The sequence below is a fragment of the Mesoplodon mirus genome (genome assembly GCF_964341445.2).
Source record: "Mesoplodon mirus genome assembly, chromosome: 2".
Classification (NCBI taxonomy): Eukaryota; Metazoa; Chordata; class Mammalia; order Artiodactyla; family Ziphiidae; genus Mesoplodon; species Mesoplodon mirus.
Window position 1 is genome coordinate 173,034,773 of NC_138977.1, and position 26,576 is coordinate 173,061,348.

General features: G+C 37.4%; 1 protein-coding gene and 1 pseudogene across 5 annotated transcripts in view; one reads left to right on the top strand and one right to left on the bottom strand.

Annotated features, from left to right (window-relative positions):
- Positions 1-26,576, bottom strand: part of ADGRA3 (adhesion G protein-coupled receptor A3) — a 120,168-nt gene that overhangs the window by 43,360 nt on the left and 50,232 nt on the right. For all 4 annotated transcript variants that reach the window (XM_082611088.1, XM_082611089.1, XM_082611087.1 and 1 more), the window contains 6 exons: positions 19,306-19,377; positions 17,186-17,346; positions 15,325-15,538; positions 8,389-8,553; positions 5,541-5,742; positions 4,446-4,601 (listed from right to left, as the gene is read on the bottom strand). In XM_082611088.1, coding sequence (XP_082467214.1) covers positions 4,446-4,601; positions 5,541-5,742; positions 8,389-8,553; positions 15,325-15,538; positions 17,186-17,346; positions 19,306-19,377 — 970 coding nt within the window. The remainder of the gene's footprint in view (positions 1-4,445; positions 4,602-5,540; positions 5,743-8,388; positions 8,554-15,324; positions 15,539-17,185; positions 17,347-19,305; positions 19,378-26,576) is intronic.
- Positions 23,866-24,634, top strand: LOC309798888 (large ribosomal subunit protein eL33-like; annotated as a pseudogene). Its single transcript has one exon. The product of its transcript is annotated as a large ribosomal subunit protein eL33-like (transcript).

Below are 26,576 nucleotides of genomic sequence, written 5' to 3' on the forward strand. Positions count from 1 at the left end.
AAGGCTGATAACCCAAAGGAGACACCTCCAGGGTCAGTGCAAACCATCATTAAATTAGCCTCAAGAAAGGAAGGGAACGGCAAGGAAACTTGAAACTTCCCTGTCTTGACCCTGGCATGAGGTGGGAGGTGAAGAAATCTCTTCCCTGACAATTTGTCAACACAAATCAACCTTCACACAGGACTGAAAGCAGAGTTCACCTTTTTTCTGTGGTCTGTAAAACCTCAAGCCAAGAACTAATTTCAAAGTGACCCCTTACCCCAACATTGCACCTCGGCACTTAGCAGCAGCACATAAATATCACACTTAATAATGATACATTAGAGCATTCTCATTAAGACCGCTCATCACCAACATGAATCAGCAGTGTGCTGGAGGTCCTCACCAATGGATATATAACCAGAATAAAAGAAGGATGTATTTTATATAGGAACAGAGAAACCAGCTGTTCTTTACTGGTGACATAATTGTCTACAAAATCCCACATAACCAACTACAAAATTATATGAATGAATTCCCAGACACGAGGTCCACATTTTCTTTTTTAAAAACCATAATCAAGGGGCTTCCCTGGTGGCGCAGTGGTTGAGAGTCTGCCTGCCAATGCAGGGGACACGGGTTCGTGCCCCGGTCTGGGAAGATCCTGCATGCCACGGAGTGGCTGGGCCCGTGAGCTACGGCCGCTGAGCCTGCGCGTCTGGAGCCTGTGCTCCGCAACGGGAGAGGCCACAACAGTGAGAGGCCCGCGTACCGCAAAAAAAAAAAAAAAAATAATAATAATAATCAAGGAAAATTGAACATGGACTAGGTATTTTATGATATTAAGGACTTAGAATTCATTTGGGTGATATAATAACAGTATCATGGTTCTATTTTAAAATTCCCTATAATTAAAAAAAATTATGGATGAAATGTGACATCTAAAATTTGCTATTAAGTGTTCCAGCAATGAAACAGAAAGATACAGCGAGTGAGACAGAGAGAGAGAAGGTGGGAGGGACAGAAGACAGAGGAGATGAGTGGATAAGAGAGATGAAACAAGATTGGTAAATACTGAAAATTGTTGAAGGTCTGTGAAAGGTATTTTTAAAAAGTATTAATAATAACATCCCTTCTCCTACGTTTTTGGAATTTTCCGATTAAAAAAAAGTTTCTGGAAAGTTTTTAAAAAGTTAAACCCAAAGAGAACTTTTTTTTTTTTTTTTTTTTTTGTGGTACGCGGGCCTCTCACTGCTGTGGCCTCTCCCGTTGCGGAGCGCAGGCTCCAGACGCGCAGGCTCAGCGGCCATGGCTCACAGGCCCAGCTGCTCCGTGGCGTGTGGGATCTTCCCAGATCGGGGCACGAACCTGTGTCCCCTGCATCGGCAGGTAGACTCTCAACCACTGCACCACCAGGGAAGCCCCAAAGAGAACTTTTTTAAAAAAGCAAGTTAAGGATAGAAAATGAAGATCCTACCCTGGTTCTCAAAGCCTGTGCCAAAGACTTGTTGCCCAGTATCACCTGGAATTTGTAGAAATGCCAATTCTCAGACTCCCTCACAGACCTACTGAATCAGAACCTCAGGGCATGGGGCCTACCAGTCTGTGTTTAACAAACCTTCCAGGTGATCATGACACACACACACACACACATTTGAGAAACCATGTGGTGGAAGGATCAAAAGGCCAGAAGCTGGGTCTTTGAAAATCTTTACAGAAAAGTCTGACAAGTAAGATGAAGGAATAAAACATTAAAAATACCGAAATGAAAAAGAAACATAACTATCAACACTGAAGTGATTATGTCTTAAAATGAATAAATGAAAGAACTTTACATTTAAAAAAATCTGTACATAAAAATGTAGTAAATTAGCATTAAGGTGCATGCCTTACTCACATATTTAAAATGAGAGCACAGGAAGGAGACGATACCATGTAACTAACTCTAATCTTCATACACTTTCTTATCTTCTGAAATGGATATACATTTATTTTCATAAGAGAAATCACTATCGTAAATATGGAACAGACACTGCCTGACAGACAACCTTCAGCTCTTTTTAAAAGACCCCAGTAAACAAATCATTTAGATCTGGCAGTTTGATTGCTTCCAGCACCCACCTAAGACAATAGAGTACCACCCTGTGTTGGCTAGATTCAATCACAGGTTATTTTAGTTATAACAAAATCCACAGCAGAATAACTTTATGGTCGTAATAGAAAAATCAATTTAATTGTTTGTCCAATTATGCTATATGCATTAAGGATACCTTGGCATAATTTTATGCAGTGGTAATTAACTTAAAATGTAGCCCTTAAGCCTCATGATTGCCTCTCAGTATAGTATTAAACAGTGAAAGCAATGGCCTGCAGTCTAAGTTTCCAAGGAATCAGATATCTGTCACTGCATCATAGGTAATATTACATTTATACCTCAATTGTTCAATCCTGAATAATTTTCCTATTTCTTCTATTTATACTTAATAAGTTGCCATCATTTGTTCCCAAAGATGATTAAAATTTTACCTCCTATGTTAGCCAGTGAAAGTGACAGCAATCTCCTTCAAACTAAGTTTGTAGGTAAGTAACTAAAGCAGTCTCGTGATTTTTTTTTTAAGGACCTCTTTCGTAATCTCTGAGATCATAATAATGTTAAATTTCCCAACCTAAAAAGTATAACCTAGCTTTGCAATGATTCTGCAAAATAGTTTCACCTATATTTCTCACTTGCGCACACAAACTTTGCACGTTACACAAGGCAAGTATCATCCCCCATTTTAAAAACAAAGGGTCCATGGTTAATAACTCACGAACCAGGTCCACTTCCAGTCCTCAACAAGATGCTTCTCCCTAAGAACATACTAAAGCAGCAGACCATTTTTTCCACACAGCAGCAAACATGGTGGAATGTACCACATTGCTCTTCCTGAGTTGGGAAGTGTGCAGAAGTCCCTCACACCAAAACAGGGCAGCATGGGAATAAACATCTATTACATGATGGCAAAATCTTTCTCCAGGTCCACATTCCAAATGTCATTCCAATTACTCTAGTGACCACCTTCCATGAATGACTTCTAATCATGTGGGCAGCTAACCTGTGATTATAATCAACAAGGGAGAGCAGTATTACCACAGAAGCAGAATTCACATGGCTCCTCCCAGGGCTAGAAAAATTTACCACGCGAAGCAGGCTGTGGCCCAAAGACACAATCAAGCAAGAGAACAGTTCATCAGGAAACTGTGGTCTGAAGTTCAGATAACAACACAGAAATGCTAACTCATCGTCAAGTGGTCCGTTGACCTGAATCCCATTTACATACACGTCACTCTTTTCTTTCCTTTAACAGCTACGTCACATCAAGTAAAGTACCTAATGTACTAGGGCTGCAGTTTCAAAACTTACCACCAAAATGCAAGATATTAATAGATAATATACAAAAAAAATTCCTTGGTTAAATGATTTAAGGAAAAAGGCATATTACTTACCTTTTTGCACATTAACGAATCTGAGATGTCCCACATAAAGAAATACATTAGACTTTGTTTAGTCCAGTCTTTTCCCCACAGTACTTTTGGAATACAATGACAGGGCAACACTGTACTAGAAAGTAAATGTTATAGAGCAGAAACTTCTGGATTAGACAGCCAAGGTTCTTGGGTTCTGTTTTCAGCCCTGCACTAACCTAGCGGAAAAACCTTAGGTAAATCATTTTATTTTCTCTGGGCTTCAGTGTATGACCTAATCCAAGTTTCTTCTACCTCTAAAATTCATTTTTATGTAAGTGATTTTATCACAAGAGAAACAGTTTATATAAAGCTCTCACCTAGTTGGAAACTTAAAGTTTAAGAATATGTTAATCTGGATCTAAAAACTTATTCAAAACATTATTTGCTGCTCATTCATTCTGAAAACCGTGGTTGTCAAAGTTTTCCCTTAAAGGATATCATCTGGACAAGCATATCACAGTTTTAACGTGGCCCCTTTTCAAAGCTATTAAATTTTCATAACTTGTGTATTTTAATCATATGGAATTTTTTTTTAAGTTCCTAAAGTAGTCTTTCACTTCTCTAGGACATTCCAAAAGCAGTTAAGCAATTTAACACAAGATCTGGGAGCCTAAAACTCTCATTAAGAAGGATGAACACCTGACAGTGTGGAGAAGAGAAATCCCAGGCAGCCGGAGAGAAGCAGCCAGGCTGACCTACAACGTGGATGCAGGACGCTGCTTTCTCACAGACTGGCTCTGACCCATCACGGTAATTTCCAAGAACTGACAGTTCACCTCTCCTCTTCCCAACAAGTCACTATAATGGAGCATAGGTTTTTCAATGACAATTTTAGAAGTTAAAAGGCATATTTAGTTCAAATACAGCAAACATAAACAGCCTTTCAAAATACAGATTCAACCCTATCACATGACCATTTGCTGATAAGCTATATGCTACAAATCTGAACCAGAAAATACCTCTTTTGATTTTTCCTCTTTAGTAAATCTTCCGAACTTCTCTATCATTTCAGCCACAAATATAACATCCATCTTGTCAGAAAAGTTGGCTGCTTCCACAGTGTAAGCCAGTAATTGTCGGGCTGTGGCCACAGCGTTGGTAAGATTGAGGGGCATCTATATTAAAAAGGCAAAGAGAAGCACTTAGCAAAATGATGGACACAATTTTGACATCTTACCTTTGCATTTCAAAACATGGCAATGAATTCAAATTTTTTATCATTTACTCACTATGACCTTCTTAAAGTGCTTTCCCAAAACTGAGAAGACTGAAATATTATTGGAAACTTACCTGAAGGAATTATTTTTAACTTGGAATGGAATATAACAGTACATAAATGGGCTGCACAATCTCTTCATGTCTACCTAGCCAAATTCTATATATACTCAATTCCAATTGCCTAGTAACACCTTTCCCGAGTATTCCAGCCGGGAAGCATCAATATCTGGTCTGGAACTCCTGCCACATGGGAGCATGAATCACTTATTTGCCTCTTATCTGTACTGCCACGCACTGCCAGTAACGTTGCCCATTTGTTTATTTATTGACTTAAACACGACTCAGCACCAGCCATTACAAAACGGGTATATCAGGTGCAGAGGAACGTTAAGAAAATGTGTAACACACAGAAAGCACCTGCCAGCCGCTTATAATCTGCTATGGTTTAAAAAAAGACACACAGAAGCAGAGATAAGAAAAAGCATACGAATAGTACAAGTGCAACAAGGGATCACTTGTGACAAAGGATTTATAAAAGGAACTAAAGGGTAGCTTCCCAGGTGCACCTGAAGGATGGTTGGGATTTTGCCTGGAGATACAGATGATGAAGGTATTCAGGCAAAGGCACAGAGTCAGGTCGTAACTGGAAAGGAAGAGTGATGCCAGAGATGCCCTTCTCTGGTTGAGAAGGACAGGTCTGATCCCAAAGACACAGTCCACTGAAGTATAAACACCAAATCCTATGCTTTACTAGTATTAAAAAAAAATCTTATGTATTTGGTGTGAGTACCACGTTTTATTAGCACCCTCGGCCGATCTGAAGACTTTCCAGTTACCTGATTGAACATATAAAGAACTCTAGTGACATCATTTGCATACTGGCAGCGAGAATAATCATCATCCGCCCAAAAGCCACCTCGATCACATCTGCGCCAGGCCTTTCTCTCATCCTGGGCGTTTCCGGGATAGATACCACCGCTGTGGGTATTCCGAGTACACTGCAGATGTGCGGTAATGCCTGCCAGCGTTCTGGGCCACCTAGAGAGACGAAGACAAAATGGCCTAAGGGAACCTACACTGACACTAGTAACAGCAAAGGAAAATCAAGGTCTAGAACATGTCACACAGAATCAGAGAAAAATCAAGAAGAAACAAAATTCCTTTAATAATAAGGACCAAAAAAAATTTTTTTTAAGTTAAAATGGACTAAACCGTTTTAAGCTATCAGCCAAGTGTATTTTATTACCCTAACAGAATATTTTCCTAAAATATTCTACGTATAAACAGACAGGGAAATTGTATCTTACCCAGTAGAAAAGAAAAATGGTACACCAAATGGTCCTGGGTTTCTTTTTAATTACTGTTACTATATTGTTGGCTTATATAACCATTAGTTACATAAGGTCAGAATCTTATCCAATATAAATAGAATTTGCCCTTTCACAGAAGGAGACTTAGTATATGTGTAGAAAAGAGCTACCATAGCAGGCCCAAGACTGCTCTCCTTAGAAAGGCCTGCTTGCAATGCTGGCCCTTCGGTGGCACCTAGGAACTTGGGGCTTGGAGTGTTCCCATAAACAGTTAACTGGTAAGGGTGATTCACTGTACCTAGACTGTCTGGACAAGCAATATGGTGTATGCTGAGCACCTGCTTTCTTCCTGGGGGTCTGAACTTTTGGTATCAGGTAGGCAGAGGATGCCTATATGACCAGCTCCCAACAAGAACTTTGGGTGCTGTGTCTCCAGTGGGCTTCCCTGGGCAGAAACACTATACAGAGGCTGCCGTCTTTTCAAGGCTTGAGGAGTAGTGAGCTCTGTGTGACCTTCCTGGGAGGCAGAGATAATCAAGAACCTTACACGTGGATCTCTCCAGAACCCACCTGTGTCTTTTTCCCTTATTATCCAGCTATGTATATTACTGTATCACTATATCTTAGATGTCACTACAGCTATACGCTGAATCCCATAAGTCCTTTTAGCAAACTTCTGCACTTGGCTGGGATGGCGGGGGGTGGGTCTTGAAGACGTCCAATACATACAACCGAATTTATCTGGGTGAAGCCCAGATAAATTGTACAGTCACTGTGCAAGTGAAGTGACTACACTGACCTGCTGGTATGGATCAGCACTAACTGGATTGAGAGAAATCTTTGTTATTTGAGCTCTATTTCTCCAAAACTGGGAATGAAAATAACGTATTTAATAAAAGTTATAGCTGACTCATAACATATGAACTGCTAAATTATAATATCAGCCACACCAAAATAGAATGCATTATGAAAAACTATATAAAAGATCAAGCAAGACTAAACTAAATCTTATTAATGCAGTGGAAGTTGTAACTGTATAATATCTTACAGAATGTCAAAAGATAAATAATTCATTAATCAGTTAAATGATTAGACTCTACTTCTATTTTTAAAAATGGAAAAGACTCCAAAACTATGAGTAAAAACAGAAAATCCACCACAAGCAGAAAACATACTATGACTATTTAATGAAGATGTTGAATTTAACAAAATTAACAAATGTTATATATTGCACTTTAAAGTATACTTTAAATATTTAAATATTATAGATTAACAGTTAATCCACATAAAAAACTTACCCATTGGCAATAATAAATTATGATTTCCACACATTCATGTCAAGGAGAATTTTAAAAGGGGGAGGGGGAGGAGGACGAAAGACAATTTTAAAAAAATCAATGAAGAAGTAGCTGAGGTAAAGATGTTATTGCTTCTTAACCTTTGACTTGAAAGATTAACACCAAAGGGTTTTTTTCTTATCCTTAAAAACCAGACTTACAGCCACAAGGCAGCAATATCACCAATCATAAGACAGCTATAAACTGGGTATTCAACAATCTTTATGCTGCTTTACAGAGCTACATATTTCCCTTCATTTATATTAACTATATAACTCACTACTAAAATTCTAAACATAAAGAACTTTAGGTAAATGACATATTTAAAGATAATGTTTTAAAGCAACTTTGAAAGTAAGGAGAGTCTAAGGTAAAAGTTGTTAGCTCTCACAAATTCTAAACTTTCTACTAAAAAACCAGCAAACAAATCACAGTATTTAACCCATTCTGATCATCTTAACAGAGTCCAACACTAGTGGCTCCCCAGCTTTCAGACCACCCAACAGCCTTCCTTTCTCAAAGTCCCTCTTGCTTAATTGCCAGAAGAACCAAAGGGGAGGAATAATGGTTACGTATTTCTGCTAATTACGATGCCTACTTAACTGCCTATGTTTAAAAGTCAATTAGCACCACAAAACCTTCCAAAGGTCATCCAAAAAAGCCCTTAAAAAAACCAGGAAATGCTATTAGCACACTATTTTAGTAGAATTTCCAAACTGTTTCCTAAAGTAGTGGTTCTTAACTTTTACAACAAAACCACCTGATAAAATGAACACTTCTGGCTCAACCTTCAGAGACTCATAAATCAATAGATCTGAGATAAAGTTCAGGCACCTGTTTTTACTTTTAATCTCCATAAATGATTCTGAAATCACTTATGGGTAGTCCTTAGATATATAAGGATATATATGTGAATACACATACATTTCTCAAATTTTCTTTCTGAGGATAGGAGACTGATCACATATGTCTATGCCTTTGAGAATAAAAAGATGAGGGGCCAGTCAGCCCTCTCCAGCACTCTCCATGTCACTGACCTGAAATCGCCTTTATTGTTTACCACCCTCTCGGGAGGACAGTACTGTGCAGAGCTTTCTAAGACCACAATATCGACGGTTCTCGTATTGTTCCCACGTTTGGACTGGACATGGCAGCCCCAATTTCCAGTCGATCCAGCCTGGATATTAGAAATGGTTAGGGCACTGCATGAAGAAAGAGTTTAAAGAGAGAGAAAATATGGTTAGGTAAGAAGGAAGACAACATGTGCTTCAATCATTCTTTGAGCAAACATGAATGTATGCTGTAGGCCAAGTGCTTGCTTGCTAGATTAAAAATAATAATAATAATAAAAAATAACCCCTCCATTTACATACTTCAGCAGCAGGTCAAGACAGGCAGGTAAAGGAAGACCTAAAATACTACGGTAAAAGCTATAGCAGAAGAATGAATGGAGTGGCACTGAGACTTCTCCCTCCAAGAAAAGGGAGGGCAGGCCACCACAGGGAGCAGAAACCAAGGGCCAAGGCAGAAACATCATGGCACTTCCTTCAGCAAAACTAAAGGAGACTCAATTTCTGTTTTGTATGAAAGTTCATTTGTAACCTTTTTTTTTTTTTAGATTACACATACAAGCAATAAAAACAGAAATAGACCCACAGACATAGAAAACAAACTTATGGTTGTCAAAGGGGAAAGGGGGGAGGAGTGTTTGGGATCAGTATACACACACTCCTGTATATAAAATGGTAACCAGCAGGGAACATCACTCAATATTTTGGAATAACCTATAAGGGAGAAGAATCTGAAATAGATACATGCATACATGCATAACTGAATCACTTTGCTGTACAACTGAAACTAACACATTATAAATCAACTATACTTCAATAAAAAAAGAAAAAAAATCAAAAACAAAATGATAATTTAAAAAAAAACCAATAGAGAGTTTCCAAGTTACATCTACCTTTTCAGATCCATACTCAAGCATGAAGAAGACTAATATTATGAAGTGTGTAATTAATATTTAAGATGAAATATTTTGTGGAAAAGGGGTTAAAACTTAAGTCTCTCAAAAGATTTAATAAATCACCAATTAATGCTTTAACAAAAGTAGCTTTCCATTTAAAAGTACACTTCAACTTTTAACAGCTATATTTCTAAGTAGCTGTCAGAAAATTCAACTTTCAAGATGAAATCATAATTCTCTAATATAAAACCTATTAATTAAAGAGCAAATGTCAGAACGTTCAATTAAACGTTATTCCCCCCACATGATCTACTATACTTTGCTTTTATGTAGATACAAATAAATCATTAGACATAAAGCATGTATAATTTTAATTAACTTAACAAAATAATGCCTTGAAATTAAAACACATTTTTCTAGCTTCCTAAAATCATTAATGGCTACACAACAACAAATGTTCTTATAAAGACTTTGAGGCACTGTGATTCTGAATCAAAGAAAATATTTATCATCTTTAGTAAGTTAGTAAACAAACTAAAACATTGAAATATATTCAAGGTAAAATGACACAGAAGAGTTTGACATTAAATTTAAATAACCAGAAAGTCTGTCAAACATTATACTTTGCATAACTCTATTGAACTAGGAAGAAGTGTATAAAAAATTTTGGCAATAAAAAGCATTCTCTAATCCAGAGATCCCCAGATTTTCTTGGTTCATGGTTCCTTCACTGACTAGATAATTTCTACAATGCCCCTAGCCTAAAAGAAACACCTAGGGTGAAAACAATCTACAGATTCAATGCAATCCCTATCAAACTACCAATGGTATTTTTCACAGAACTAGAACAAAAATTTTTACAGTTTGTATGGAAACACAAAAGACCCCAAATAGCCAAAGTAATCTTGAGAAAGAAAAATGAAGCTGGAGGAATGAGGCTCCCTGACTTCAGACTATACTACAAAGCTACAGTAATCAAGACAGTATGGTACTGGCACAAAAACAGAAATGTACATCAATGCAACAGGATAGGAAGCCCAGAGATAAACCCATGCACATATGGTCACCTTATCTTTGATAAAGAAGTGAAGAATATACAATGGAGAAAAGACAGCCTCTTCAGTAAGTGATGCTCGGAAAACTGGACAGCTACAGGTAAAAGAATGAAATTAGAACACTCCCTAACACCATACACAAAAATAAACTCAAAATGGATTAAAGACCTAAATGTAAGGCCAGACACTATCAAACTCTTAAGAGGAAAACATAGGCAGAACACCCTATGACATAAATCACAGCAAGATCCTTTCTGACCCACCTCCTAGAGAAATGGAAATAAAAACAAAAATAAACAAATGGGACCTAATGAAACTTAAAAGCTTTTGCACAGCAAAGGAAACCATAAACAAGACGAAAAGACAACCCTCAGAACAGGAGAAAATATTTGCAAAGGAAGCAACTGACAAAGGATTAATCTCCAAAATTTACAAGCAGCTCATGCAGCTCAATATCAAAAAAACAAAAAACCCAATCCAAGAATGAGCAGAGGACCTAAATAGACATTTCTCCAAAGAAGATATACAGATTGCCAACAAACACATGAAAGGATGCTCAATATCACTAATCATTAGAGAAATGTAAATCAGAACTACAATGAGGTATCACCTCACACCGGTCAGAATGGCCATCTTCAAAAAGTCTACAAACAATAAATGCTGGAGAGGGTGTGGAGAAAAGGGAACCCTCTTTCACTGTTGGTGGGAATGTAAATTGATACAGCCACTATGGAGAACAGTATGGAGGTTCCTTAAAAAACTAAAAGTAGAACTACCATATGACCCAGCAATTCCACTACTGTGCATATACCCTGAGAAAACCATAATTCAAAAAGAGTCATGTACCACAATGTTCACTGCAGCACTATTTACAATAGCCAGGACATGGAAGCAACCTAAGTGTCCATCAACAGATGAATGGATAAAGAAGATGTGGCACATATATACAACAGAATATTTCTCAGCCATAAAAAGAAATGAAATTGAGTTATTTGTAGTGAGGTGGATGGACCTAGAGAGTCTGTCATACAGAGTGCAGTAAGCCAGAAAGAGAAAAATAAATACCGTATGCTAACACATATATATGGAATCTAAAAAAAAAAATGGTTCTGATGAACCTAGGGGCAGGAGAGGAATAAAGATGCAGATGTAGAAAATGGACTGGAGGACACGGTGCAGGGGAGGGTAAGCTGGGACGAAGTGAGAGAGTGGCATGGACATATATACACTACCAAACGTAAAATAGATAGCTAGTGGGAAGCAGCTGCATAGCATAGGGAGATCAGCTCGGTGCTTTGTGACCACCTAGAGGGGTGGGATAGGGAGGGTAGGTGGGAGGTGCAAGAGGAAGGGGGTATGGGGTTATATGTATACGTATAGCTGATTCACCTTGTTACACAGCAGGAACTAACACAACATTGTAAAGCAATTATACTCCAGTAAAGATGTTAAAAAATGCAATTGACTATAACAGAATAAAATAGAAAGAAAACAAAAAAAAACACCTAGGGTGGTTCCAATGACTAAATGCAATCCTAAAACTGTGTATATATGTCCTAATAACTTAGTAGCCATTTGAAAAAAAAAAACACACATCAATTAAAATAAGTATTTCATTCATAACCACAACTACTTCCTAAGGGGTTGTGCATGCCTATTGGGCACTCCAAAATTAATCAAACATTAGATACAGATCAAACAGTGACAACTATATTCCTTGTTCCAAAATGATTTTCACACACTACTTGCTTTGCACCATAGTAACTCAAAATCCCATTATCTAAAGTATGGCACCAGCAAAAGGGATGCAGCATCATGTAAATTCAACACCCTAACTGCCTGGAGCTGGTAGCTGTGTCATGTCTCACAAATGTCCAGTATCACTATGCTCAAACACTTAAAATACCACACAGCACCTCCGTTAACACACTGTGGCACCCCAGGACACATCAGCATACCCTCTGGGGAAAATGGTCCTAACCTAACTTTCAGCAATACCTTCAATGTCTAAAATCAATTATCGGAATAAATTTTTCAGGAATCCTCAACACGACATATTAGGAGATTTAAGGAGAAGGAGGTAGCTTCAATTTCAGTGTCTAGGAAAAATACAAACTCTGATTCTTACTAATGAAGGATCAACGACATGAGGAGACCAATGAAGAATCAAGAGGTGTATGAGGTTAACCAGTCCAATAAGCACATATTTCCTTTTCCTACAACTTCTTTATTATTCTGGGGTTAACTCTGTGTAAAGGACTTTTCAGTCTTCATATGAAAGATTTTCACTTTGGTAAGTGTCCCTACCAACAAAAAAAAATGTTAGGTGAAGTTCCTATCCTTAGAATTAATTTTTTTTGTAATGCTAAAGGAATTTAGATTAATTTAAACATGACTTACAGAAATAAATTTATAAAGTAAATCTAGTTACTTTATAGCTACAAAATTTAAGAGTTAAATTAAAGCTCTTGGAACTGTATTCAATATCCTGTAATAAACAATAATGGAAAAGAATATGACAAAGAATAATATACATATAATTCAGTCACTTTGCTGTAGAGCAGAAATTAACACAACACTGTAAATCAACTATACTTTTCAATAAAATTTTAAAAAAGGCTCTTTTATTCAGAAAAGGGTTCTATTACATTTTTAAAGCTTTATTGTTGTATTATATGTCAATTATTGTCTACTCATAAAATAAACTGCTTAAAATATACAATTTGGGGACTTCCCTGGTGGTGCAGTGGTTAAGAATCTGCCTGCCAATGCAGGGGACACGGGTTCTATCCCTGGTCTGGGAAGATCCCACATCCCACGGAGCAACTAAGCCCGTGCGCCAAAACTACTGAGCCTGCTGGTCCGCGTGCTGCAACTACTGAAGCCGAGCGCCTAGAGCCTGTGCTCAGCAACAAGGGAAGCCACTGCAACGAGAAGCCCATGCACCACAACAAAGAGTAGCCCCTGCTCGCCGCAGCTAGAGAAAGCCCGCACTCAGCAACCAAGACCCAACAACAGCCAAAAAAATACATGTATATATACAATTTGGTAAGTTTTGACATATGTATACACTTGTGAAATTATCACACAGTAAGAATAATGTAACAATTGGAATCTTCTCACTAGAACTTAATATTAAGTGCAAAGAACATATAAAAAACTTTCCTAACAATCTTATCCTCTAATAAAAGAACTCTGCTTCTGGTAATAGCAGAGTGGCTCCTATCAAACCACCCTCCCTGCAATTAACAGTTAGTTATAAGCTGTGAACAAAACTACAATATGATAACTATCTGAACACATGGAGAGTGATCCAAAGCAAGCAGAAACCAAAGAGGACCTGACAGTAGGAAGAAGGGATTGGTAGTGGGGAGTAACCAGGAAATTTTTTAATGGCTTTTGCCCAAGGGCAGGCATTATTCAAATAGAAACTCAAAATCTTACTGGTTGAAAAATCAGAGGACAGAGGTAGAAAGGAGCCTGGCTGGAAGCCCAAACTTCTGCATATAAAATCCACCCAGCTCTTTAACTGACCCTGACCTACGTGCAGACAGGGCAAACACCAAGCAGATTTCAGTGGCTGCCTAATACAGAAAAGCCAGATCTAGGAGTTTGAATTTAACCAAGGTAACTGTTCAATGAAACAAAACTAGCTGTCTTGAGAAGAATACAAAGGAATCCAGAGTCAGGGGTCAGCAAACTTTTTCTTTGAAGGCCAGATAGTAAATACTTTAGGCTTTGCTGACCAAGACGCAACACTGAGAATATTATGTAGGTACTTTTAAACCATTTGAAATGTAACCATTTAAAACTATAAAAAAACATTCATAGGCCAGATTTGTCCCATAAGCTGTACTCTGTCAACTTTTCTATAGCAAATCATTCACAATGTCCAGGATACAATCCAACGTTACCAGACATATAAACAATATTTTTTAAATAGGGAAATATAAACCATATTCATAAGAAAAATAGTCAAGGTGATGATCCCAAGATGACCCAGATACTGGAATATGAAAGCAAGGATTTAAGGGTATCTACTATAAAAGTTAAAAGACACAAGTGAAAATATGCTTCTAACAGACAGATAGAAAATCTCAGAAGAGAAAGAGATATTATAAAATAGAATATTCGAACCTCAAAATTCCCAAACCTGAGTCTCAACTCAGACAGCTTTTAGTTTCTTGGTAATTTTTTCATGATGCTTTTGTAATACTACCCTAAAGTGCCCCAGGAGACAGTTGAGAAACTACAGATCTACTCTTCAATATTCAAGCCGAGGTTTATCTTTATGAAATTGGTAGGAAGGAAAGACAGAGAGAGACAGAAAAAGGCTTGGAGAGATACACAGAGACAGAAAGGGAGGCAGAGAGAAGGAAAGAGAAAATTCAATACCTACAGATTAAGATTTTACCAAAATAAAATATGATAAGTGATAACATCATATTTATTTTTATCCTGTTTTTTGTACTTTTAAGTTCATTTGAATTAACTATTGCTGTGCTTGCACCAATCGTGGGGTTGACAGGTGTTATATTCTTTTATACTAGTGGGGTGAAAAAAGGAAGTATCTTAAAATGTCACATTAATCTTAAGACAGTGAAAATTAGGTGGTTCCCAAAAGTGAAATTCTAAGCTTATTAGTAGCAGAAAATTGTTAGAAATTAAGTTTGGCACTAAAGGTTTAGATTTTTTCCTCTTGAGACTTTAAACAAAAAGTCTCCCACTTTTAAACAGTGTTTCCCTTTTATCCTATGCTTTTTTCCTCCAAAACTGGATGGAAAAGATAGCTATTTAATTTTAGAAGATAAGTAACAATCAGGAAAAGAAATGTCAGAAGTTCGCTTTTTTAAATGCAAGAAGGTAAAATATTCAAATTCTAACTAAACAGTACAATTCTGAAATGATAAATAAAATCCACAGAGACAATTCCTCATCTAAAAAAAGTTTACCTTGCAATCAATGAGCAGTTGTGAATCATGTTCTTTTCAACAAAGATACCTTGGGATTCATCAGTTTCGACTATTCGCCCATCCTGATACCATAACACTTGCATGTCTTGATCAATATATGAAGCCATGCATTGGAAAGGAAGGCTGTCTCCTTCAAACACAACTTGACGATGAGATGGAGTCATATAGAAAGATGGTAATTCAAGGGGAGGATCTAGAGACAGTAAAATACTCAGTTAACAAATATAATACTATATTCAAACTCCAAAGTTTAAAATTATAGAAATTCTAATTGAAATTTTAAAAATGGAAAAACAAATTCCTCAGTAATCAGCATTCTAATGTTAGTATCAACAAAGCTATTACTGAATTAAGAGGGTCCAAGATGAAAGCACCGTTAAGTAAAATTAAAATGAAACCATTTCATATCAACTTTTACAAAGCTGATATATTTCCTTCCAGTAAGAAAAATAAAAGAGAGAAATTTTAACTACATATGCAAAAATGTACACAAATCTCTTGGCTCATTAAAAGCCTTTAAAATATTTAGTCCCTTTGTCTAACACATTAATTCTACTTTTAGTAGTATTCTAATCTAAATAGCTAATGTGTAAAGATGTACACAAGGAAATTAATCCTTTTAATGTTTATAGAGTGAGAAATTATTAACCTAAATCTGCAGTAATAAGGAAATTGCTATGGCTACATCTCTGTAATGAAAAAATAAGTTATGGCCACATCTATATATTGGATTGGTATGCATCTTTTATATGATGAGGAAACAAGTTTACACCATTTCCAGTTACAAAAGGTTACAAAATAACATTAGTGTATGATATTTTGGACAAAACATAATAAAAAGGTGTAGAAGATGATACACACCAAGGTATCCTTGACATTAGCTACCTATGAGTGATAAGAATTTAAGTATGGGTTTTGTTTTTTTTCTTCTTTTAGTTTTTTCATTTTCGCCCCATCTTTATGTAGGTATAACTGACAAAATTATAAGTTATTTAATGTGTACACCAAGGTAATTTGATATATGTATACATTATTTCTTTTCATAAATCTTTAATCCAATGAGCATATTTTATATGTGAAACAACAATAATGATAATAAAAATAAATGGAAAAAATTGATACAGTTGTCTATTTTCAAACACAAAGACTAAACTAGTACCTACCTCTATCATTTTAAGGACTGTTTTTGGTTTATGTTTTTGTTTTCTGTTTTTCATTTAGCACATGGTAAATGTGTTATTTCCCTCAAGCCTTCAGATATTCTTAAAATTCATGATTTTCAATAGCTGCATACTATTTCACTGAATTGATGTGCCATAATTAAACCAATGCCCTATTTTTGAGAATTTAGGATATGTTCACAAAGTCTGAAGATTTACATACATAGCTGATGATTTCTTAAGAATTAACCCCTACATGCAGAATTACTATATGAAGTTGTATCAACTCTTTAAGAACACCAATACATATTGCCAAACTATCCTTCAAAAAGGCTGTATCAATTCACACCCCACCAACAAAAAGTGTGATTGTATCCTGAGATTTTATTACTATCAACAAATTCCTGATTTGCTGTTAGAAAATCTGAAGATCTATACTATTTATTGAAACTGGATTTCATAAAGAAAGCTGTTCAGAACCTAAGAACTTTAAACACCAATCAAAAAAATGTTTTTTAATCCAGCTGACTTAATTGTCAGCAAAGATTAAATATTATCAAATCCATGAAGACTGACAGCTGTAATCAGTCCCAATGTGTAAACAGAACCCTGCAGTTTGTCAGGAAAAACAAGATAGCAAGTAAAATACAGTTAACCCTTTCTCAGTTTGTCTTCCTTACCGCACGTCAACAACTCCTGCTTCACACCTGTGACTGGCTGGGCCTGAAGAGACTTAGGATAAACACACCGTGTGTCCCGTACCGTGATGTTTCTCTCCTTTACCCAGCGATGCATCCACAGTATGTTACAATCACACAGCAGATACTCAGTCTGAAATTCTCTGTAGCATACAAAATGCAATTTAGAGGTTATGGTGAATGAATTAAATAGCATTTTTGCTTTATGTTGGCTTTCTTTACCCTTTGGGTGGCAAGCACATTCCTGCTCACCCTTACCACACTATAGCACATACTGTACCATCAACTGGTTATGGTCTCCTTTCCCTTGAGATGACGCCAAATGCCTGACCCCAGCTCCCTTCCCTACTGATTCGGGGAGTGACGCCACTTTCAATCAAAGTTGGTATGTGAACAAAATCTATTCCTCATCTATGTAACAAACTCCTGAAGCCCAGGGTACTGGAATACCACATCCCCATCCTTTGTGTCTATCAAACTGTTACCCTTTCATCAAGTCTGTGGCACAAATACTGGATCTTGAAGCCTTCTCCAATTTTTCCAGCATCACTGCCATGTTCTTGGCTTAAATACCTGCAAAGTCTGTTAATTCTGGCAACATAAAGCAATATATGACTGTTTCACATGGTTATATTCTGTTTATCTGACTAGGATGACTGGCTGACTTCTAATTCCTAAGCACCACCTTCTGGTCAGTTTCCAGCACTATCAGTTATAAACACTGGCAATTTTGCCCAATTTTTGGATGAAAATACTTCCTACACTGCTGCTATCCAGGGTCTCAAAAGTCAGATTATTTTTACAGCTTTTATTTCCTAAACTTCACAGAAATGGCTGACATGAGCCCACTAAAAGGAGATGTTTTCACTAAAAAGCAGTTTTCTGGATAAGAACCGTAGCAGTACCAAAAAGACCAGATAGAGTTTGATGCAGTGTGATTCTAGAAGTACATACATATGTCTGCCATGGTGAGCAGCACCATGAGCGCCTAACCTATCAGCTACATCCCAATGAAAACTGCTAAATGAGAATGAAATGATAAATTTAGGAAATGAAAGATGAGGAGGAGGGAAGGGAAAAAAGAAGGGGAGGAAAAGAGAAAAAAGGGAAGAAGTCAGCATATATCAAACAGAGACATCTGGCAAAGAAAACATTTTTCACTGCAAAAAGAGACTCAAGCCCATATGTTATATACCATAAAAATTTGAAAAACATTATATTTAACTGTAATTCCAACAGAAATCATTATAACTTATACTTTGAAATACATTAAGGTTTATCTGAAGATACAGTTAGCTTCAAAAGTAACTCCTATATAATCTCGCACTTAATAAAACTGTGTTTTGGGGGTAAAAAATCAGCCAGTTCTAAAGCTACAGAGAATTATGTAAATATGACCTTACACTGACTTCATAAAGCAGGCATTCTATGTAAGCATGCCTAGAAATGTCAGTAATAAGTTGTGAATTCAGTTTGGGGATGGAGTTACAGGATAAAATTAAATCGCTAAAGCATAACATAGTCTTAACTATAAATTCTTTTTTTTTTTTTTTGCAGTACGCGGGCCTCTCACTGCTATGGCCTCTCCCGTTGCGGAGCACAGGCTCCGGACGTGCAGGCTCAGCGGCCATGGCTCACGGGCCCAGCCACTCCGCAGCATGTGGGATCCTCCTGGACCAGGGCACGAACCATGTCCCCTGCATCGGCAGGCGGACTCTCAACCACTGCACCACCAGGGAAGCCCTATAAATTCTTCATAGGGAGGGAGGCATATTTTATGCTTTGGGAATTTAATCAGCTGAACAAAATATTTTCTGATTTGGAAACACAAAGACAAAAAATTACCAATTTATTTACTTTAAATATAAATTAGAGAGACAGAGTAGTATTCTAAGGAGAAAATGGTTGTCCCAGCCTGAAACACATTATTAAGGTTTATGGTATGTTTTTCAATGTGAATGCAAGTTCTCAAGTGAGATTCTAATTATTGTAAGATCACAAGCTTTTCCTATGAAGTCTCTTAAGCCATATAATAACTTTTTAATTTTAAAACACTAAAATGTATTTACTAAAACTAAAACAGGAGGAAAATTCTTACTTACAAAGATCGTAATGAGCCAAGATAATCAAAAGTTCCTTGAGATAATGATGAAAACAAATTCCCTGAAAGGTTCCTGGAAAAAAGGAAATAATTACACTTTAAGAAATGCTAACAATTATATATCATTTCATCTATTTTATATTTCCTAAAATGTCCTATCATTAACTACTGTTATAAAGAATTTATGAAAGTTGTTTTAAATCTTATGAAGAGAAACATCTAGTAAATATTTTCTCCAAAGTTGAAGAAGAAAATTGTTCTTAACCTTATATAAAGCAGTAAACAAAATTATTTAAAATCACTGCTGGATAAGGACTTTTCTATCAAATATCATGTGAACCTCAAAGTTGACTTCCTGAACTAGATCTTCAGTCATACTCTCATTGCAACTAGAATTATTCTTCATGTGTTCACTCAGTATCACATAAGAAAGCAAAAATTTAAAAAAAACATGGAAAAGGAGGGTCTGAAGGGCCAGCAACAGCTGACAGTAACCCAGTAAAATACGTTGGCAGAGTGAAATGAGTCCAGGGTTTAAGACGAAAGACTTGGGATAGAATTCCGTGTTGGCTTTGGGCAAATTACTCAACCTCTCTCGTTTCCCCCTGTATCATGGCTTTAATACCTAAACACTTGCAGAGTTTTGTACGAATTGTAGAACACCTTATGCTACAATATGAGTAGTTTGTTACACCCATCATGGTTTGACCAAATCTTTTTTTGTGATTTCTTCCATGCTTGACTATAAGCTCCAGGAGAGGAAGGACTTGTGTGTCTTATTTACTGGGGTACCTCTGTCAGCTAGTAACAAACTGGGGTATATAGTAGGTGCTCAATTGTGGTGGCTGACTGTTCAGACCCCACCTTTAGGAGGCGCTAGCAAGGACTCTGGGAAAATGGCAGCATGATCCAACCATCACAAGATCTTTTCTGTGCCTATTGTAGTAACAAGAATGATAAAATTTTGGGACTTCCCTTGTGGCACAGTGGTTAAGAATCCGCCTGCCAGTGGAGGGGACACGGGTTCGAGCCCCGGTCCAGGAAGATCCCACATGCCACAGAGCAACTAAGCCTGGGCACCACAACTACTGAGCCTGTACTCTAGAGCCCGTGAGCCACAACTACTGAGCCCTCGTGCCACAGCACGCCTAGAGCCTGGGCTCCGTAAAAGAGAAGCCACTGCAATGAGAAGCCTGTGCACCACAATGAAGGGTAGTCCCTGCTCGCTGAGTAGCCCCTGCTCGCTGCAACTAGAGAAAGGCCGCATGCAACGACAAAGACCCAACGCAGCCAAAAATAAATTTAAAAAAATAATTTAAAAAAAAAGAATGATAATATTTGGACCTAGAATTCTCAAGGAAGAAGTCCTGAGACCTGCAAGGAGGGCTGCCTCTCCTCCAGAGTCTGAGTTTCATCCTTCAAGTGTGGAAGAAAGTGACAATTGGGTAGATAGATTCTCCATTGAGGAGAGGAAAGAGAATTGATGGGGGAGAGGTCAGCTGCTACCATGACACCTGCAGCAACGTATTCCTGGATGGGAAGACTTAATATTACACAAACACCAATCCCTCACAAATTAATATACTGATATAATGGATTTCAGTAAGAAAATCACTGGATTCATTTTTACTGTCTTAGGATTTTTTTGATAGAAAAAAGGCTGGATAAAATAATTTTGATCTTCATAAAAGAATTGCCTAGGAACTTAAAAAACAAAAAGAATACTTGCAAATCAAAAGAACCATGAAAGCAATGCCCTTTTCTTTTTTGGCCTATCAGAGTGAATACTGAATGTGGATTTCGAAAAGGGTACAGCTGATGGAATGTAAATCACTGTAGCATTTTAAGAAAGTAACCTAGATGCAATTAAAATGAACAACTATACTTTTATGAAGGTACCCTATGTGAAATTATATGACTTCTGGGATTTACTTTAAAATGTACACAGGAAGACAAGAGATGTGAGGTGTAACTAAAACAAGACTGGCTATGAGGTACTAAGTGTTAAAACTGATTGATGGGTCCATGGAGATTCCTTATACAATTACCTGTAATATTTTTTTAGATGTTTTGAAAGAGTCCATAGTAGTAAGTTGGAAATAAAAATATATTCTACAAATATAGGACTTAAGTATAAACAAAATAATTGCAGCTAACAGGGACCATTAGATTCTAATTACCAGGTAACTTTATTCTAATTATTAGGTATTATAATTTTTTTTTTCCTTGGAAATCACAGAGGAAGCAATCACATTGGAGACAGACATGCCATCCTCTCAGTAAGTACCAACACAAACCAATTTTTCCTCCAGTGTTGGAACAGACTGCTATTTGTTTGGCTGGACACCTATGAAGTAATTGGCTTTGGCTGGTGGCCATAAAAACCTATACATACTTTAAAACATTAAAATCCCATTCCAACTCTGAGGTGCTTACACCAAAAAAAGCATAAGGAAACTGAGAATGACAACATTCACAGTGAAGACACCGCTCTTGTGTCCTAATGTAGTTTACTGAATGGGGTGGTAGGTGAATTATCCACCTACTCCCACTCATGTTGTTTCTAACTCTGTCAATTTTTCTTTACTTACTTTTTGCTACACAGATATGTTTGTATTCCTGTAAGTTAAGTGTGTATGATTTGTTAAAGGAGGGGGAAAGGAATCAGATAGTATCTACATTAACAGAGGAATAATTGACTAAATTATGATCTGTTCTACACTTGGAATGTTCTATAGCTATTCACATGAACTAAATCAATATGTATTCTCCTGAAAAGATATTAAGGATACGTTAGTAAAAAAATTTTTTAAGTAAAATGTCGAGTAGAGCACATTTTTAAAGCCCTATGTGAAAGCCTATACATTTCGGGGGGTGGGGGGACGATAGAAAAATCTGAGAATATATACACCAGTTAGTACATGCTATCTCAGAAGGGTGTGTCTGAAGTGATGAAGGGGAGATTTAACTTTTGCTTCGTATCTCTCTATATGGTTTATTACTTAACAGCATCAATAATTTTTAATTGTAAAAAGGAAGTTCTTATAAATATCACTCACCTATTATTTCTGATAGAAAAATATTAAAGGTATAATTTTCTTAGGGGAAAACAGGTTTTAAACTGATCAAAATTTATAAAGAAAAAAAAGGAAATCTTTGCTTTTTTTGATCTCCTGACAATTTCTCTGTCAATTAATTTCCTAAGTGAAGGACAGAGACTTCACTGAAGTCCATTATCGGGTCCCATCTTTATCTGTCAGTTACTCCTAGAGTTACAATGGGAATCTCTGGGAGGATGGTTTCACTTCCCTGCATTTCTCCATCAATAAAGGCAGAGATCAATACATAGAATTAATCAATTTTACCCACCACACCCAAGTCCACTGAATCCTCTGACGTATTTTTAAAAAGCCATTTTTGAATTTTTACACTGAATCGCCAAAGCCAAGATGTTTCGATATGATAAGAAGTATGGGTGAGAATGCAACAGGGTGTCTGCCAAGGTTTCCAGCCCCCTTGGCTAAGAGGCCAAGCCAGTCCGAGATCCCAAGTTCCAGGGTAACCCAGAAAGTTCAGCTGAAGAGGTAGCTGAGGAAATAGCTAGAACAGTGATCCACTCTAGATTGATTTCTTTTGTACACTTACTCTTTGGGGTGGGAAATAGTAATTAGGGAGCTTCTCTGATTCCTAACCTAAAAAATGTACTACATGAGGTGGATGGACCTACAGTCTGTCATACAGAGTGAAGTAAGTGAGAAAGAGAAAAACAAATACTGTATGCTAACACATATATATGGAATCTAAAAAAAAAAAAAAAAAAAAAAGGTCATGAAGAACCTAGGGGCAAGACGGGAATAAAGACGCAGACATAGAGAATGGACTTGAGGACATGGGGAGGGGGAAGGGTAAGCTGGGACAAAGTGAGAGAGTGGCATGGACATATATACACTACCAAATGTAAAATAGATAGCTAGTGGGAAACAGCCACATAGCACAGGGAGATCAGCTCGGTGCTTCGTGACCACCTAGAGGGGTGAGACAGGAAGAGTGGGAGGGAGGGAGACGCAAGCGGGAAGAGATATGGGGATATATGTATATGTATAGCTGATTCACTTTGTTATAAAGCAGAAACTAACACACCATTGTAAAGCAATTATACTCCAATAAAGATGTTAAAAAAAAAAAGTACTACATGTCCCTTAACTAATCAGCTCTTTTCCATCTGTTAGACTGAGAAAATGCTATTCTCCATGTCTGAAATACAAATTGTTATCAGCCTTCACAACCGGCATACAGCCTGGCTTTGAGAGCAGCCCACACAGAACACCCATTCAAAGTTTCCTGATCCACAGCTCTAGAACTCTGTCAACCCAAATTATCACAAGCAACCCCACTGCAATGCATTCTTCAATGTTAAGAAGCTACCTCAATTGCCAATTTTTCTTAGAACAGTACTTAAAGGATATGCCAGGTATAGTTCTATATATGTCATATTGTTGCATTTAAAAGAGCCACCATCACCCTTTCTATTTCAGCCTTCTTGGACCCTGTGGAGGCCTGCTGGGAACAGGACTTCTAACAGGAAAAATATGTCTGGAAGGCTGTGGTCCAAGGCCATTTTTGCTGGCTATAAGCGGGATCTACGGAACCAGAGGGAGCAAACGGCTCTCCTGAAAACTGAAGGTGTATATGCTCGAGATGAAACAATTCTATCTAGGCAGGAGATGTGCTTACGTGCGCAAAACAAAGAACAACTCAGTAACTCCTGGTGGAAAACCTAACAAAACCAGAGTAATCTGGGAAAAGATAACTTATGCTTATGGAAACAGTGGCATCATGGTTCATGCTAAATTCCAAAGCAACCTCCTTGCTAAGGCCATTGGACAGAGAATCCATGTGACACTATACCCTTCATGGATTTAAACATAATGAAAAGTAAATATATAAAACTGCCGACTTGTTTTCTTAAAAAAAAGAAAAGGGCTTCCCTGGTGGAGCAGTGGTTGAGACACCACCTGCCGATGCAGGAGACACGGGTTCGTGCCCCGGTCCGGGAAGATCCCACATGCTGCGGAGCGGCTGGGCCCGTGAGCCACGGCCACTGAGCCTGCGCGTCCGGAGCCTGTGCTCCGCAATGGGAGAGGCCACAACAGTGAGAGGCCCACGTACCGCAAAAAAAAATGAAAAAAAATGAAAAAAAGAGCCACCATCTATTATTACATGGGCTACAAAAATCATCTCAATCAATCTCAAAGTAGGAAACGTGGTAGTGCTATTTCTATGTTTTAATGATTCACCTGGATATATGTCCACTGTGTTCCATGACTTGTAAATTCTCACAAGTATCAGAGAATTGGTAAAAATGTAAGAGACAACCCAAGCTCTAAAACTTCCAAAAATGTTTGTTTTTAAGGCAGGAGGCAAATAATAATAATAATAGTAAGCATATAGTAACTTGCCTTAATATAAGCACTATCCCACACAGCTCTTTTGCCTAAAGAACATTTTCTGATGGGTCAAAAATCCCTAGACCAAAGCTACATATCCATCTGAAACGAAAGTCAAGAAAATGGTCAAAAAACTTCAGACTCCCTTTCTCATTATTTGATTCATAGCTACCCAAAAATATAAGAAATTTTCTCCATAAATGCCTCATTTTCCCAATTCTTATGCATTCCTTAAAACCAAAAATACAAAACTCTCGAGATAATGAAAGCACTAAAATGAAATTGTTTGTAATCCAGTTACAAAAAAGGAAACCGTAATTGATTTAATTAATTTCTTGCTATGAGTAAAGCTGTACACCAAATCAATCTTTTGTTTAAAAACATAAACTTGACCATCTATCTTTCCTCCAGAATTAAAGGGCACACTGAAAAACACAAATTTGCTGACTAAGAAGCAAGAGTAACTTTATTCTGTTTTGGCAAGTGATTTGGAGACCCCTCCCTTACTGTATAGATGAAATGATCTCATTACTTAAGCTGCTATAGCTTTTTCAAAGTTAACTTGAACGAAACAGAAGAAACATTCTAAAAAGCTACAAAGAGAAGAACAAAGCATAGGTGATCTCAATATTAGAACTTCTACCCCTAAATCCTGCATTTCACCCTGCACTCTATTTCTAGATTGCTCTTCTCTAAATCATGATTTTATGCCATTTTCCCACATCAATGTCTTTCGGTGGCTTCCTAGGGTTGAATGAGTTCTAAGCTTCAGTCTGCTTTTCATATGGTCTTGTATAAAGCTCTATTACAGATAACTGAACTTACTTCTAGTTACTCTCAGAGTCTATTTTAAAAATAAAATTAAAATACATTTGATGGCATATACAAAGTTCTGCACTTATATTAGATACAAATTATAAGATATAGGTATAGATAATTCAAATGCTAATTAATCCTTATAATAACTTTGAGGTATCATTAATCTTACTTTATTTATTAATTACTTACTTTACTTACTTACTTTATTAATCTACTTTTTTTTTTTGCGGTACGCGGGCCTCTCACTGTTGTGGCCTCTCCCGTTGCGGAGCACAGGCTCCGGACGCGCAGGCTCAGCAGCCATGGCTCACGGGCCCAGCCGCTTCGCGGCATGTGGGATCTTCCCGGACCGGGGCATGAACCCGTGTCCCCTGCATCAGCAGGCGGAGTCTCAACCACTGCACCACCAGGGAAGCCCTATTAATCTACTTTTTCATTTGAAAAAGAGAAAAGCTAAACAACTCACCTATAATCACAAGGTCAGAGGTGTGATTCAGATGGTCATTTTACTCGTAAGTCCAATGGCCTTCACCTTGACAAACTGCCCTCGCTCTTATTTCTACCTCCTTTTATCATTTGCTTGACTTCTTTTCCTTTCTAACCATCTGGACCATCCGCTCAAGTTTCATCTCTTCCAAGAAATTTTCCCAAAGTGGCAAAGGTTTGATCACGTCTCTCAATGTGGACATGTTCCCTGGGGTATGTACTACATCGTGTGTGTGTGTGTGTGTGTGTGTGTGTGTGTGTGTGTGTGTGTGTGTGTGTGTGTGTGTGTGTGTGTGTGTGTGTGTGTGTGTGTGTGTGTGTGTGTGTGTGTGTGTGTGTGTGTGTGTGTGACAGACGATATAATGCATTGTTATGTTCTGATAACATTATATCTCCATGATTAAATTTCCAGCTCCTTATATCCTACCACTTCTGTAACCTCTACAGTTGTTATTTTAATATTAAATATATAGGTGGTCATAAAAATTTGGGTGCTGGTTCAAATGCTTCCTTGTATTAT